General features: G+C 38.0%; 1 protein-coding gene across 1 annotated transcript in view; it reads left to right on the top strand.

Annotated features, from left to right (window-relative positions):
* CCSER1 (coiled-coil serine rich protein 1) overlaps window positions 1-15,652 on the top strand; it is a gene marked incomplete at both ends in the record, with an annotated part of 925,644 nt that overhangs the window by 223,459 nt on the left and 686,533 nt on the right. Inside the window, 1 exon segment of the mRNA XM_080931819.1 lies at window positions 2,759-2,966. Within this exon segment, the coding sequence (XP_080787945.1) occupies window positions 2,759-2,966 (208 nt within the window).

Raw genomic sequence — 15,652 nt, 5'->3', positions numbered from 1 at the left:
GTTGAGGAAATGCCCTCATGAAATCCAGCTGTAAGTCATTTTCTCAACTAGTGATCAAGGCAGGGGTGTAGCCCATTGTGGGTGGTGCCATTCCTGGGCTGGTAGACCTGGGTTCTATAAGAAAACAGGCTGAGCAAGCCAGGAGAAGCAAGCCAGTAAGCAACATCCCTCCATGGCCTCTGCATCAGCTCCTGCTTCCTGACCTTCTTGAGTTCCAATCCTGACTTCCTTTGGTGATGAACAGCAATATGAAAGTGTAAGCTGAATAAACCCTTCCCTTCCCAACTTGCTTCTTAGTCATGATGTTTGTGCAGGAATAGAAACCCTGACTGAGACAATATGCTATATTGACTGTGCTACTAACAGTTATTAAATATAAGCTATGTGGTGGTTTTTATCCTAAGCATAGGCAGTAGCAGTGGGAGAATTGCTCCTGAGCACAAGAACAGCTCAGCCGTCTTGTTGCCAACAAACCCTGCCTGCTTTGCATTCACTGTGCACTTGTAGTAGGTTCACTTCCTCTTGTACAGATAAAATATTTCAGGACTCTCTCATTGGAAGCAGTTATGGAATCAATAACTAAGAAGTGCACAGTGAGAAGAGATTCCTGAGCCAATGGCAACATTGAATTGTCACAACCTCAGCCTCTAATACTTGTCTGGGAGTATAGATTTTCATCAAAATTAAGAACAAAAAGATTGAGCATTCTCTGTTCCAATTGCTGAAGTATAAATTTTGTCTTTCATGTGTATTTCTGTGTCTGTCCAGTCCTAGCTATTTGACGATTTGTAGAGATCTTCAGTTTTCACGTATGTGTATGACATATGCAGATACAGACACAGTTGTGTGTGTGTCTGTGTGCATGTATGTGTATGTGTGGGTATGTGTGCCTGTATGCATTCTAAACTGCATGCTATTAGCACCTGCAACAAAGCACTTCCTTGTTCCTTGCTACTATATTTAGACAAAGAGCCCAAAATATATTTTCTTCATTATTTTATGAAAAAGCAGATTACTTAGAAAAAAATAATTCAAATTCTGAACTATATTATTTTGTATTACATTTTTAAAAAATTTATTATTTAATCTTTTTTACAGTCGAGATTTTTATTCCCCCTGCCCCCATCTACTCTCTGACTGTTCCAGATCCCATACCACCTTTCATGTCTCCAAGAAGATATTCACACTCCCCATCCCTACCCCACCAGACCTCCTCACCCCCTGGGGCTTCCAGTCTCTTGAAGGTTAGGTGCATCTTCTCTGACTAAGCTCAGGCCCAGCAGTCCTCTGCTGTATATGCATTGGGGGACCTGATATCAACTATATTTATAATTATAAATTACAAATACCACTTGAAGTGAGAAGATAATTGAACGGTAAAGATAGCATGCTTTGAGAGTTGACTACCACCCCCCCCCACTATGCTATTACTTCCTGTGTGTCTATGTATTCAAATATGATTAAGTCAGGGATAGACATATCTATATCTTCACTGTATGTATGAGGAAGCTGAACAGGACTAAGTAGCTTTGAATTTAGGGATAAGTGTAAGACATGTCCACTTAGCCACACAGTGTGCCTCCATAAAAGCACAGCTGATATATTCATAGCTCTTGAATCCCACGAAGCCCTGTAAGAAGTGTGTAACTAACTACTCAGTCTTACACTCCTGTTACAATATCTTTTGCCGGTTTAGAAAACACGGTTCCTCATGCAGCCTGTTTTTGAAACATTTCCCTGCCATTCCGGGTTCTACAGGTGTGGTCCTGTGAACCAGACTAAGGGAGGATGGTTTAATTATAGAAGCAGGATATTAACAGGTGCATCTTTCATGTACAGGAAGCACCCAGAGAGGAGTGACTAAATGGGTAATAAGCACTGAAATTCTTGAGTATCTTAATTAAAGACGGGTAAATTATAGAGAATTAGCAAGAGGAAGTGAGTGCATTTTAGGAAAGCAGGCTATGGTATGCAGACAAATGAGAAAATTAATGAAGACAGAGCCGAGTCAGCATGACCTGTTGGAATCCTTTCTGTACCTCACAACTGGGGCAGCAGGAATAGTCCTCTGGAGTGAGCACCTGCCTCTCTAGTAGAGAAAGGAAAAGGAAGCTTTGGGAGTTTGCATCTGATTTTAATCACATGTGTTTTGTGGGGGAGGGTGGGGTGCATGGAGCAGGGGACTTTTCTTGACGATTTCTTTTGTCAGTTACCTTCAGGGGAAAATGAGCTTCATGCTAGACAGGTAGTTTTCAGCCATGACACCAAATCCTTCTTTCCCATGTCACTCTGGAGTTATGCATTTTCTGCTTCTACCACCATTTTTACATAAGATCCTGTGCATGCTTTCTTTCTGACTAAAATTGTTATCTGTCGCTTTTAGTTTTCTGTCTCTGAATATTTTCATTTAAGGTAATGGAAGCATGTCATCAGAAACTTTAGATATGACATTTGTCTTCTAGTGGATTTTTGTGGTTGTTGTTGTCCCAAAATTTATAAATGCTTTAAATAAGTGCCATGTGTAAATGAAATACTGATTGGGGGAATATCATACTGTAAAATTGTAATTTGCATTTGAATTTCCCCACGAATTATGGAACTTATAATTTCTGCTGAAGGTCTGAGAATTTTAAAGACTGATTTGAGAAAACGCCAAGGCTCATACGATGTCTTTAGTGTCATATTCATATTGATTCGCACCAGAGACGCTTTATGCACACCAAATTGTAATTTTTTTTTTAATCTTGTTTCTTACTAGGAACCTTTCCCTGAAAATAACAAAAGACAATGATCCAGATGCCCGGTTTGCCCATGTCAGCCACATGCCCAACAGTCCCTCCACAGATTGGCCACCGCAGGGTGTGGAGGAAAATGGAGGCTTAGATTCTCTACCGTTCAGGCTGATGCTCCAGGAGTGCACAGCAGTGAAGACACTACTCCTGAAGATGAAGAGAGTTCTGCAAGAGGTAGGGCTGCTCTGCTAGTGTGCAACGGGTCTGGGGACCTGTCTATACCCTGCTCCATTGCTAATTAATCTGGGGACATTGATCATAGTTCAGGTGTCCTCCTGAGATTTAGCTCTCCTTGTGTCCCAAACAGATAGCTTCCAGTTCTGCTGGATAAATAGGCACTTAGAATTTTACCCATAAATGCCCAGGTTCTATGAAAAAAAAATAAAAGCAGATGGTTGAGGACCACCCTTCCCCAATCTCTCAGTTGAGGAGAAATGGGCATCAGCTGTGCAGTAAATCGATTTATGTCCGTGTCAATGGATTGAGAAGTCTGAGTTTTCTTCACCTTTATTTTACTTGGGACTTATCTATATGATAGTCTAGAGGCAGGTTTTTAAAGTGATTTTTTTGCTCTGATCATGATCATCCCAGTATAACGAAGTTTACAGGTGTTAATGTCTAGTGAATACATTTGCCCTCTGACAGCCTCATGGATACTTTTCAAGCCTCTGGTTTTAAGTTATCCTGAAACAGTATCTCTACATTCTTATTTATATTCATCAATTATTTGAGGGATATCTACACCCAAGAAACTGGAAAACACTGTATATTGAGGCTTTCAACAAATGGGTGCAGGTCAAATATATTTAAATTTTTACGAGCAAGCTACTTCATGAGCTACTAAAACAATATATTGTTAACATGGTTGGATTTTCTTTTTTTTTTTTTTGTGCATGAATAAATAAGTTAGAATCTCTGCAGCCTCTGTATGATCTTGCTATACGACCCTCTGTGAACATCAAAATCTTAATAAATCTGTTATATTAAAAGCTACTAATCTCAAAGTTTATAACATTTTACTCTTCCATGTTCTGCCATGTGCTAGTCAGGACTTTTAATAAGAAATCAATAACTTTGAAAACAGAGAGGGAGGTAAGGACAAGGTGTGTGACCTTTTTTTCCCTGGCATACTAAACTTTATGATTCTAAGTAATTGTGATCGTCACTGTGGATTTTGAATATATTTGGAATTTACAAAGAATGTTTTCCCCTTCTGTCTGGGTTCCTCATAGAGCAGAAATGAAATAGAACTGATCCTTACGGGTACTGCGTTGTAAGCAGCAATCCCATGTTTGTGCTGACTTCTCCAGAGCACTGTGTGAGTGACACTGTGTTATCAAGGCAGGCTGCAGTGCTGGGAATGGCCACTCTCACAGATACCTTTAAAGAATATCATCCACCGACTTGTTTGCTAAGGCAGGGATTTTATTTTTCAATTTCCGTTTCCATTTCATCACCAAATTTGAATATATTTTAAAACCTGGTCTAATTAGAAGTTCAACTCTTGTGCTGGATTTTAAATATTTTATGGAGGTCTTTCATGGAATGTTCCCACAGTATTTGAAATATGTGATCTTGCAAATTACCTTGTCTATAGAGTTGATATTTCCTGTACCATTTGAATATATAGGAACAACATTTGGGGTGGTTATATGTAACACTTTAGAAATTTTATTTTTTTGGTTCTGTTATTATTGTGACTTTATTTTATTTACATGTATGTATTTGTGGCACAAATGTGCACAGTGCCATCAGTGGTCATACGAAGGCATCACATTTCCTGAAACCGAGTTCCTCAGAAAGAACAACAAATACAATTGCTGAGTGATCTCTTCATCCCTATGACATTCTTTTTACCTAATATTTATTTTGAAATCTGTCATTTCCAAATTACACTGAAAATATCAGTTACATACTAAATCATGACAGCACATTCATATATCTTCTTTTAATTACTTCGTCATTAATAAAATATTAATCACATCATATTCTTCGCCAGTTAGTGATTCTAGCTCCTTTTGGCCATATAGTGAACTAAGTCAGCTTTATGAATCTTACTTGTTATGCTAGACTATAACATGAAATTTCAGTTGAATACAATTCTACTTTTATTGGTTATTGTATTTATTTGGATTTCTAATGTTATCCCTTTTCCTGGTTTCCCCTCCACAAATCCCCTATCTCATTCCCCCCTCCTCCTGCCTTTATGCTGCTCCCCCACCCACACACCGACTCCAGCATCTGCACTCTAGCATTACCCTATGGTGGGGCATCCAGCCTCCTCAGGACCAAGGGCCTCCTGTCCCTCTGATGACCCATAAGTCAATCCTCTGCTATATATGCAGCTGGAGCCATGTGTCCCTCTATGTTTACTTCTTGGTTGGTAGTTTAGGACCTTAGAACTCTGGGGTCAGGTTGATTGAAGTTGCTCTTCCTGTGGGCTTGCAAGCCCCTTCAGCTCCTTCAGTCCTCCCCCTAACTCCTCCACTGGCGTCCTAGTGCTCAGTCTGATGTTGGCGGTGAGCATAGTCATCTGTATTGGTCAGGCTCTGTCAGAGCCTCTCAGGAGACAGCTTTATCAGGCTCCTGTCAGCAAGCACTTCTTGGCATCAGCATTAGTGTCTGGGTGTGTGCAATTCTTAAAGTGAGCCCAGCAGTGAAATTAGCTACAGCTCTGTGCTGCTTCAGCTTTACCTCCTGGTGGGAGCAGCTATGGTTGTGAGCAGTGGCTGGAGTCAGTGTCAAATCCTCAGTGCTGAGTCTCAGCCTGCAGATGCTAAACACTTTCAAACAGACTTTTCTGTGTGTCTTGAGACAGAGGCACTAGATTAGGGTATTCTCTGAAAGATATTAACATTAAACCCAGCTGACTCCTCCCTCTACCTGAGGACTCATCCTGAACACTAGGAATGCAGCCTGCATCTCCTTTTACTCCATTGTCCGACCCCTGAGAGACGTCCAGCTTCTCACAGTAGTCACACTTGGCCTTCTGACTTGCAGGCTTCCCATGTACAGTCCAGTTTTGTTATGGAAGTCAGAAAAAAAATGAGTAGGTGATGGGTCACTCTTTTGTTACACATTGAACATTTTCCCTGTAAGTTACCAACAGAATTCTCGGGATTTTACATGATCAATCATGTAATCGCTAACTCCTCATCCTCAGTGATGAGATGCTAATAGTCATGAATGAGTTGAGCTCCTCTTCTTTCCTAGTGTGTATTTAAACTGTAATGTACTTATTAGTACAATATATAAATGAAAGAAAAATACATACTACTCAACTTCTAGTCAACGATCAAGTGGAGTAGAAAAGTGAGTGCCAATTGACAAGCAGAATGGATGAACACTGAAGACTCTCCCCTGCCAAGAAGAGTTCAATGCGACTTCCTGAGAGCATCACATAGAGGCACATAGCAACAATTACAGGGTTTAACTTGACCATACCCTTTATACATGCTAAAGACTGTAGATTGAACACCTAATCTTCCAAAGCTTTTCAGATCTTCCTCTGGAAAAGATGCATTGGGATTCATTACCTATTATTCTAAAAATTATCTCCCAAATTGTAATCCAGAAGATTAGAAGGAAAGCTTTTAGACTTTAGTGGAAGGAAACTTAAAGTTTGTTGTTCCCCATGTACCCACACACCTTCCAAATATAGATGGTGTTTGTTTTAAAGGCCATTATTTTACCCTAAGAAGAAAAAAATAAGCATACATCATGATGAAACTGCATATCACTAAGGAGAAGAGAGGCCTTTAACATCTTGTCTTATATTTTTATTACTTTGTTAGCTTGGTGAAGCTACAATTTTGATAATGGTGTTCTGTTGACTTCTAAACTTTGAGTCCTGACATTATCTGAGCATAGAGAAACTGTGTTTCTCTAGAATGGTTCACATTCCCAAGTTCAGACTTTTTAAAAGTTTCCTTGCTCTTAAAAGGTGCTCAAATTTCCTAAAGCATCAAATTTAAATTATTCTGTTAAAATGCTTAGGAAATTCAGGTATTTGAAAATTCTATTTTGTTTTTTACTTTCAAGACTCGCCATAAAAATAATTATAACAAATTAAAATTTTCTTTAAGCTGTGTTTTTCCTGTATTCTGTGAAAGCACATAATTCAAATGCAGAGTTTGTTTAATGCTCCCCTCACTTTTTTTGTCCTTATAATCTCTGATTTTTGTTTGTTTCTACTGTACAGCAATTGAGCATGAAGGCTACTAGGAGGAAACCTTAGATACCAATGAGAAACTGATATCTAGTAAGATGACATATGGTTGAAAATGGATGTGGGTGGCTGCATCTTTGTCCTTCTTTGCAATGTGGCTGAAAATAATAAATCTCCATTTTCTGCCTTACACTGTCAGTTTGATTCTTTTAATTGTCTTATTAATGGCAGGTACACCTGAATCAAAGGCTAGACTTTCCCCACAATAGAAGAAAATCCATATTCTCATTTTTCTTTGTCACTAAATGGAGGTAAGAAAAAGCTGTTGCCAGTTGAAAGGAGAAGACAAGAACATGTCCTGAAATAAAATTTCTCTAGAGGTCTCTGGGATTTTTCAGTCTTTCCTGTCCATCTGAGGTCAAGGTTGTTATTGGATTTAGAATGATACCCTGTGCCCAAACAAGAATGAGATTCTCTAGGAACTAACTGATGAGCAAAGGAAAGGCTGAGACTTGTGGTCCACTAGAGCATGACCTGGTGCTCTGTATAAAAATTTACAGCTTCTCGGAAGTTCTTGCAGGGAAGGTGGAGCTGAGACAGTGATATGTAGGGAACCAAGCAGTGGCTGGGCTGTTTGACAATGTACATCTTCTGCCTTTTATTGGAACCCTATCTTCAAGTTGCAACCTGAAGAACACTTGGGAGTTCCCTGTGTCCCATTGACATTTGTCTACAGGTTAGCCACATAGAATAGCCTATTTTCAAGCCATTTCCCACAATTAAAAAGAAAAGAAAACAATTACAACAACAAACATAATGAAATGACTGACAGCAAAAATGACACTAAAATCAATGGTAAAACCGTCCAACCTAGAACCTGACTTCTTGTCTTCAGTCGCACACTTTTAAAATCTCCATTTACAATTAGGCAGTCAGATTGTAACTCAAAGAATGTCTTAAACCAGGCAACATTCAAATAAAACCATGTAACTATAAACCAAACAAGAGGAATATATTCTGACAAATTACCTAGTAAGTAAAAAAAAACAAAACAAAACAAAAAAACAAAAAAACCCAAAAAACAAGACACTGTTTACATTTAAAAAATGAATATAATTCACGAAATATTGAGTTGATAAAAATATTCAAGCTGTGCATTTCCAAATGATTTGTCACATACTTCTGTTTTTGTTTTCTAGTTTAATTTTAATTTAATTTAAAGTTTCCTAAAACAACAATGACATGCTTGCAAGGTTAATATTTAGTATTAGCTTCTTGGTACCTCCCAGAAACAAAAGAAAGTCTATAGATAAGGAACTCCAGAGATGAATAACAGTAGTAAAATTGTAGGGGAAAAAACTTGATGACCAGTCCTAACGCAAAGACTGAACAGAGGGTGATACTCTCCTATTTCATTCACTGTGTAGCAGAAACAGCAGCCACTGGATAGTCAGCGCCAACAGCGCCTTAACGATCAGCCATCTTTTTCAGGCCTATCATTAAAAATAACTCATCTCAAATTCATGTCCTTTTATTGTTTATTTATTGTTGTTACACACAAAACTTTAGAAATGTAACCTATTTAATTAGCATTGCTTATCTTTATATGTGAGAAGGCCTAGCCACTTGGTATTTAATAACCCCTCAGGGGCCTCTTTCTTGGAGAAGAATGATTCTCCTTTTCATGGCTATTTTATAAAATATTTAATCTCAATCATGGGTTTCTACCTTTGATCATTCAGTTCCCAGATAAAAGCACACAACTTTTATATCTATCTTATGCCTTAAACAGCATTAGAACTAAAGAGATATCTATCCTCTAAACTATTAAATCCAACTTCCCCATCAATAACTGTGTCTTAGTCAGGGTTTCTATTCCTGCACAAACATCAAGACCAAGAAGCAAGTTGGGAAGGAAGAGGTTTATTCAGTGTACACTTCCATATCACTGTTCATCACCAGAGGAAGACTGGAAATCAAGCAGGTCAGGAAGCAGGAGCTGATGCAGAGGCCATGGAGGGATGTCACTGCTGGCTTGCTTCCCATGGCTTGCTCAGCTTTCTTATAGAACCCAGGTCTACCATCCCAAGGATGGCACCACCCAAAATGGGCTCCCCCATGCCTTGATTACTAGTTGAGAAAATGATTTACAGCTGGGTCTCATGGAGGCATTTCCTCAACTGAGGCTCCTTTCTCTGTGATAACTCCAGCTTGTGTCAAGTTGACACAAAACCAGCCAATACAAACTGTGAATTATAACTTAACATGTTTCATCTGGGTATCGCTTAACTCCAATTGGCCAGCCCTCATGTTCATGTTTTCATGATCCACTTACCACATAGTTTCTTCTCTCTTTACCTAATCGCTTCTCTCCCTCAAGGTTTTCCTTGATCCTATGCCTAGGAACCAAAGCTTCATCTACTTCTCAGTCCAGCTACAGGATGTATACCTCTTTATTTAACTAATAGTTTTAAATTAGGTGAATTTAATTCATCATTTGGTGTGCGTATATAATCTCTCATTCATAGGGCAACCAGGCCTTGGTCTTGGAGGACAGTATTTAACATTACAATATGTAGCAAAAGACAAAACCTCAATACTTAGCAGCCATTAATTGCCCACAGCCCTTCATCTAAGAGTGGAGCCTTATGAGATTTCTCACATTCATGGTAATGTTTTTCCAGTCTTATTTGGCCAACCATGATGTTGTGATTTCACTGGTGTAGCTTCTGTATCATATATAGAAGAGATGGTTCTGGAGACACAATTCTTAGTATGCTAACACAATTTTTTTATACCCTCCTTAGTATTGTTCCCTAAAGATTATGAGTAGGAGATGTACCTTACAGGTGTTCACCAGGGCAGTTGTTCTCTGAATTTTAATTGTCATTCTGCCACAAAATGCATCTGTGTCTGCCCAATGATGATCCTTCTTTGATAAGGGGTGATAGCTACATGGATCTCCATATGTAAGGATTAACTTTTCATTCCCTTGAGGCAGAGGATGTAACTCCAATGTGCTTTTTTTAACCTGTCTCAAACTGCACATTTTGTATTTTCCCTTGCTTATCTAGCTCCTATTCACTATAGATCTGTGTAAGAGTGACCACTAAAAACCATATGACACTTGATATCTTAAAATTTCCTCTACCAATGCCATTAATCCAAACTCTTTAATTTAGCCTAATTAGCCTAATGTAGGTGTTTTTTTTTTTTTTTTTTTTTTTTTTTTTTTTTTTTTTTTTTTTTTTTTTTGGGACTGGTTCTTAAGCAGACATATTCTTTGCCAAAATATCACAAGAATGGTCTCTAGGCTACTTACCAATATTTACCCCTCTGAAACCTCTACTTTGGAATCCCATAATGCAAATAACCCTCTGCACAGTCTTCTGTGTTCCTCCTGCTGTGGCCCATTAAGCCCTGCTAAAGAATTCAACTGCCTTCCTAATTCAAAGATCCAATCTCTTTATTCTGCTATAAAGAATATGTTTATAACTGTAATACCCCATGCCTTGTAACAAATAATGTTTTTGTAATAATAATAATTTTTGCTATGAAGAGACACCATTACCATGGCAAATGTTATAGGAGAAATAATTTAATATGATCACACTTGAGGCATTCTCATTCAAACCAGTATATTAGAACCATTCCATGATATTCTCTTCTTTAGACCTACCCTACCCCTACACATACACATACATATATACATAACACACTTCAACACATACACTCTTACACATACACATGTACATGCATGTTATGGTCCCCTTTTACATTCCTGACATCGAAGCTTACTCTGGATTAGCAGTTTATTCAGTCAGGTAGCTTTATAGTCTTGTTCTTTTATTTGTGTATTTATTAAGCTATTGCTTCACTGAATACCAGTCCAGCAACACAGGATTTATTCCATAATTGACACTAAGTGTGTGTGTGTGTGTGTGTGTGTGTGTGTGTGTGTGTGTTTTGCAAGGAGCTTACTGCCACTTTAGATGGACTCAGCTATCTTTCTCTTTGGCTTTGCTTTTTCTGGTCATTTTCTGTTTCAGTTCCAGAACTATTTCAGCTCTTAGAATAGTAAAAGGCAGAAATTGCATTATAATTGTCTTGGCAAGCATCTTTTCCTAGTCTGCTTATTTGCAAGGCTAATAGCATGCTGAATGATGCTACCTGGTTTTTCCTTTTTTCCATAGTGACATTTTGGGAGCTTAGTTTTAAACAGTATACATTCTATTGAAGTGTCCATCTTGCAGGTTGACAAAGGTGTGACCGAAGGCCTAGAAAATATATGCTGGTGCCTGTCCTCTCTCATTGAGTTTATGACTTTGGAAAGTTACTGGGACTCAGTGGTTCTGGTTGAAAGGAAGATGTCTCTCATGTTTCAGGGACAGGCATCCAAATGCTTCTTTCCATTTTTCAATGTTTTTAGCCTGTGTGAGTAAATTGGAAAGTATTTCTGTGGCCATAACTCACTAAAACTGTTTGAATTGCCTGTTCTGATTTGGGATTCAATCCATCAAGGGAATGCCACACCCATAAGACTGTTCTAGGTGATCCCAGCAGTAGTCTGAAACAGTGGCTGAGAGATACTTTAAGCTTTAAAAATCCTAATTGCTTTGTTGAGCAATTCCATGGGGGGGGGGCACAACTCACAATTTTAGCAGAATACAGCTTTTATCAGAATTAGCTTGTATAGCCTGCCATACCTCATCTTTCTGAATAGCCAGTGAGTAGTCTCATTCTGGTGACATACCAAATCTCACTGAATTATTTACACATAAGACCACCTCACATTGATTGTCACCATGTGTCACCTGTCAACATGTTTATTTATAGAATATTCATTTTCCCCTTGGCAAATCTGAAAATGAGCTATGATTTTTGTCATGCATACTAAGTTACGATATTGCTGTCCATTCTTTTACAAACATTATTTAATGCATACTTGGCTACTCAATTTTAGAATAACATGTTAAAAACTAACAGTGTAAGAGTTTATTTCTGTGACCAATGTGTCACACTCTCTACCTCACAGCCTCTCATTTAGATAATGATGTTTTTTAGGTTCATTGAGAACTTGTAGGTTATTAATTGGGTGAATCAGCTTATTAAATGTCTTATTTTTGGAGTTATAAATCTTAAACCGATAGGAGAAAAGATGATTTTGATTACTTTTCTACGTGAACAATTATATCCGTTATAATTATATGTTCTATGAGAGCTTAAGGAAAGCAGAGAAACACCCTTTCCTGACTCTATCCCAGCTTCATTGATAACATTTTATTGTTTCTTTTTTAAAGAAGTCTATTAGACTGGTAGGATACAGAATCATAAATATATGAATATAAATCTTACACTGTAACTTAATAGCTACTACAGTTTAACTAAGGGTTTAAGCGTCTGTTTTATCATTTGTAATATTAATAATTATAGAGTCAGGTTGGTTGAAGAATTTGCAAATCTAATATGAGACATAGAGTGGAATTGGGGGATGGGCACTATGAACATTAACTACTTCAATAGTTGCATTTGTAACCAATTATTAAGAAATGGGCAACTTTTGTAATTTAATAAATTCATTGAGGTCTATCAGTTAACCCTTTTCAAAAGTGTGAAGACTGCACACATTAAATGATACCAACTGAAAGTAGTCTTCACTACATTTGAAGTCAATTCTAGCTGAAACTATACTGCCAATATTGTTGCCATAATCTGATTTTCTGGACTTATAAAGGAACTGCTACATCTCAATTGAGTTTTTTTTTTTTTTTTTTTTTTTTTTTTTGTTCTTTTTTCTTCTTTTAGTTCAACATAAAACCAAGTTGGGTCACATAATTTTCAGCCAGTGTGCTGAGATCCATGCAGTGTCTAAGGCAACTGGAGCATGGTGCTATTGAGCGCCCTCTGCCCTTTGCATTTGTATCCTGTTAAAGCTATCTTCCTTATGCCTAACTGGTATAGACACCCTCTGTGCTGTAGTCACAGTCTCTAGTTATTCGAATCCCTACAAGTAGTGTCGCGACACGTGTCTGAATTCCTTTCTTCACACATCTACCACCAATGCTTCCCATGCAGGACAACCCTTCACTTTTATGTGATGCTAACATCAAACCTTTCGAACTTCAGCATAGCAAATGTGCAGCAGGTAGCCTCCAAGCATCTAGGAAGCTTCCCTGTGGAGGGCTCCTCCTGTTGGGGAGGGAGAGAGAGCTGCAGGGCTATTAAGTAAGTAGTGCTAGAGATAGGGTTCTGTCCTCTGAGGCAGTTTTTTTTTTTTTTTTTTTTTTTTTTTTTTTTTTTTTTTTTTTTTTGTTTGTTTGTTTGAGCGATCATTTTGGTTTTGTTTTTACATATATCTTGGGCTTGTGTGTGTGTTTGTGTGTGTGTGCAGGGGTGAGGGCTGTTGCTGGTTGATTGGTTGTTTATTAATATCAGAAAGAAGCCATATTTAACTACAATGAAATGTCGTTTTCTAATTATCATGCTCAGGAAAATGGTTTTACAAGTTAGATCACATGTAACCACTAAGGAGGTACACTGATCATGGAGAGAGGATAATCTGGTGACATGCTTACAGAGAAGAATGTTAACTTACAGCTAACGGTAACTGTAGCACTTTAATCTCAGAGAAGATAAAGATCAGAGGATATCAAATACAAAGTGTATTGCATTACTGTTTCAGAAATTATACTTACATATACTATTTTCTATGACTTTTAAAACGTTAAGTGAGCATAATTGCAGGAGTCCCTATTGACATACTAAAAATATGTCTTGTTTCTTTGATTAGATGGGCTTGTGGACCAAGCTGAAGAAGTGTCTAAAGAGAATAAGCAATTATGCAAGAATCATTATGCTTATAGAAAAAATTAATTAAAAGAGCCATGAACATATAGTTTATATTAGGGGGTCAGAAGATAGCTTCAAGTCTAGTTTGATAATATTGTGGGCTTTTCTGGTTGTAGAGTCTGTATTTCTCTGATCTACCTAAGTTGTGCTGAGACAGAAATCACAAATGTTGCTGTTGCCCATGGAACATTATCGAAAAGCATAGACAGTTGTTTAGCCCTCAGATATGATGGGGGCCAGTCACCCTACACTCCTGTGCAGTAGATCAGCTGTGCATGTCTTTGAAGAGATCACACTAGAAACCCAGCACCTAGAGTCTAAACCCCATCTTTCCATATTTATGTAAGTTGTGTGCATCTGTTCTGTCAATAGTTGCATGGCCAAAGTGATAAATTGCCTGACTCAGGTTTGCTGTAAAATATTAAATGTGCAAACATATTTAAACTTTATGAAATAGAATTAGGTATCACCAAACCTCAGTGTATAGTACTTTTTCTTAAATTCCTATTTGGTAAGACAGCTTACAGTGGTTGGAAGGGGTGCATATAGCAGACAGAATGTTTGTAGTGGAGAAAATACCCTGGGATGTTAGTAGGTTGGGTGGAAGGAGATACTACAGGTAGCTTATGGTACAGCCCAGGACAGTTTTGCTCTGCCTAACAAACAAGAATTTTATTGTCAAACAAGCCAAGAATTTTATTCTGCCTACCCCCTATGCTTCTTCCATCAATGACACATAATTAAACATTTCAATTAACTTGAGAATAAACTCAGGAGCATGGATTTACTACAAAATAAGATTGAATCAGACCCACATCCACATCAACTTCAGGATAGATTTCTAGTGTCTTCGGTGTAAGTCTCATATGCAAGGTTTTGTTGTTTTTCTTTATTCTTTTTTCCCCCCAAATATAAATGTTACTATAAGGTTACATTTCATTTGTGTCAAGCAATGAAAACACCCAAATGAATATTAATCATTCTTTCTCCTTGATCATTCTACTTTAAAGATTCTGATGCTAAATTGAATTGTCTCCCTATTGCCTAAATTGACAGCATTTTCTGGACCTGGCTTCCACCAGTGCTGGTTCTGGGCTTTGGCTCTGTAGATCTCTTCAGCTCCAAGGTGCCACAGGATCATGTGGAGTATCAAAGCCCTCTCTCTTATTCTCAGAGTCCCTCAGTACTGTTCTTCATTCCTCTTTAGCCTCAGTGGTAAGATAATTGCAAACTTTGAGTATTGTTGAATGGAACTCTTATTTCAAACATTGGTCTTTATTTAGTTGATGTTTAAGACAGCCCATCTTCCCAGCAAAATGTCTACAAAAGATATACTTCCATCTCTGGAAACCTCCAAACAAGAAACTTAACAAGAAAACAATTTTTAGTAAAATATCAGATCATATTGGCCTGAATCATATATCTGGACCATATAAAATGTTGTAATGGAATTTGGGAAGAAATTTCTGCTAGCATTATCTTAAGAATGTTTTAAAATAGTAAACAGAAATGATACCAACTAGTGTGTGTGTGCAAGCATGTGTGTGTGTGTGTGTTCATGTGGGTGCATGAACATGGGTTCAAAGTGCATATGGCTGACTTTTTGATATTGCTGAGTTGATTTGTAGCACTGATAAGGCTGAACGATGGGAAATCTTCCCAAATACTGAAATATTCTCCAAATACCAAAGGCCCAGGTGGTGACAGTCCTTCCTTCACCCCCAATCTGTCTCCTCAGTTTTGACCCCATTGAAGTAGACCTGTGAAAATCAGCAGGTACCTTGAATAGGCTCCCAGGCTCAGACTGATAACTGAGCTCTCTCCTGCTTTTCACTGCATTTAG

Source organism: Micromys minutus (genome assembly GCF_963924665.1).
Source record: "Micromys minutus genome assembly, chromosome: 18".
Classification (NCBI taxonomy): Eukaryota; Metazoa; Chordata; class Mammalia; order Rodentia; family Muridae; genus Micromys; species Micromys minutus.
The sequence above is the reverse complement of the archived record's forward strand: the minus strand, read 5'-3'. Positions and strand labels throughout refer to the sequence as shown.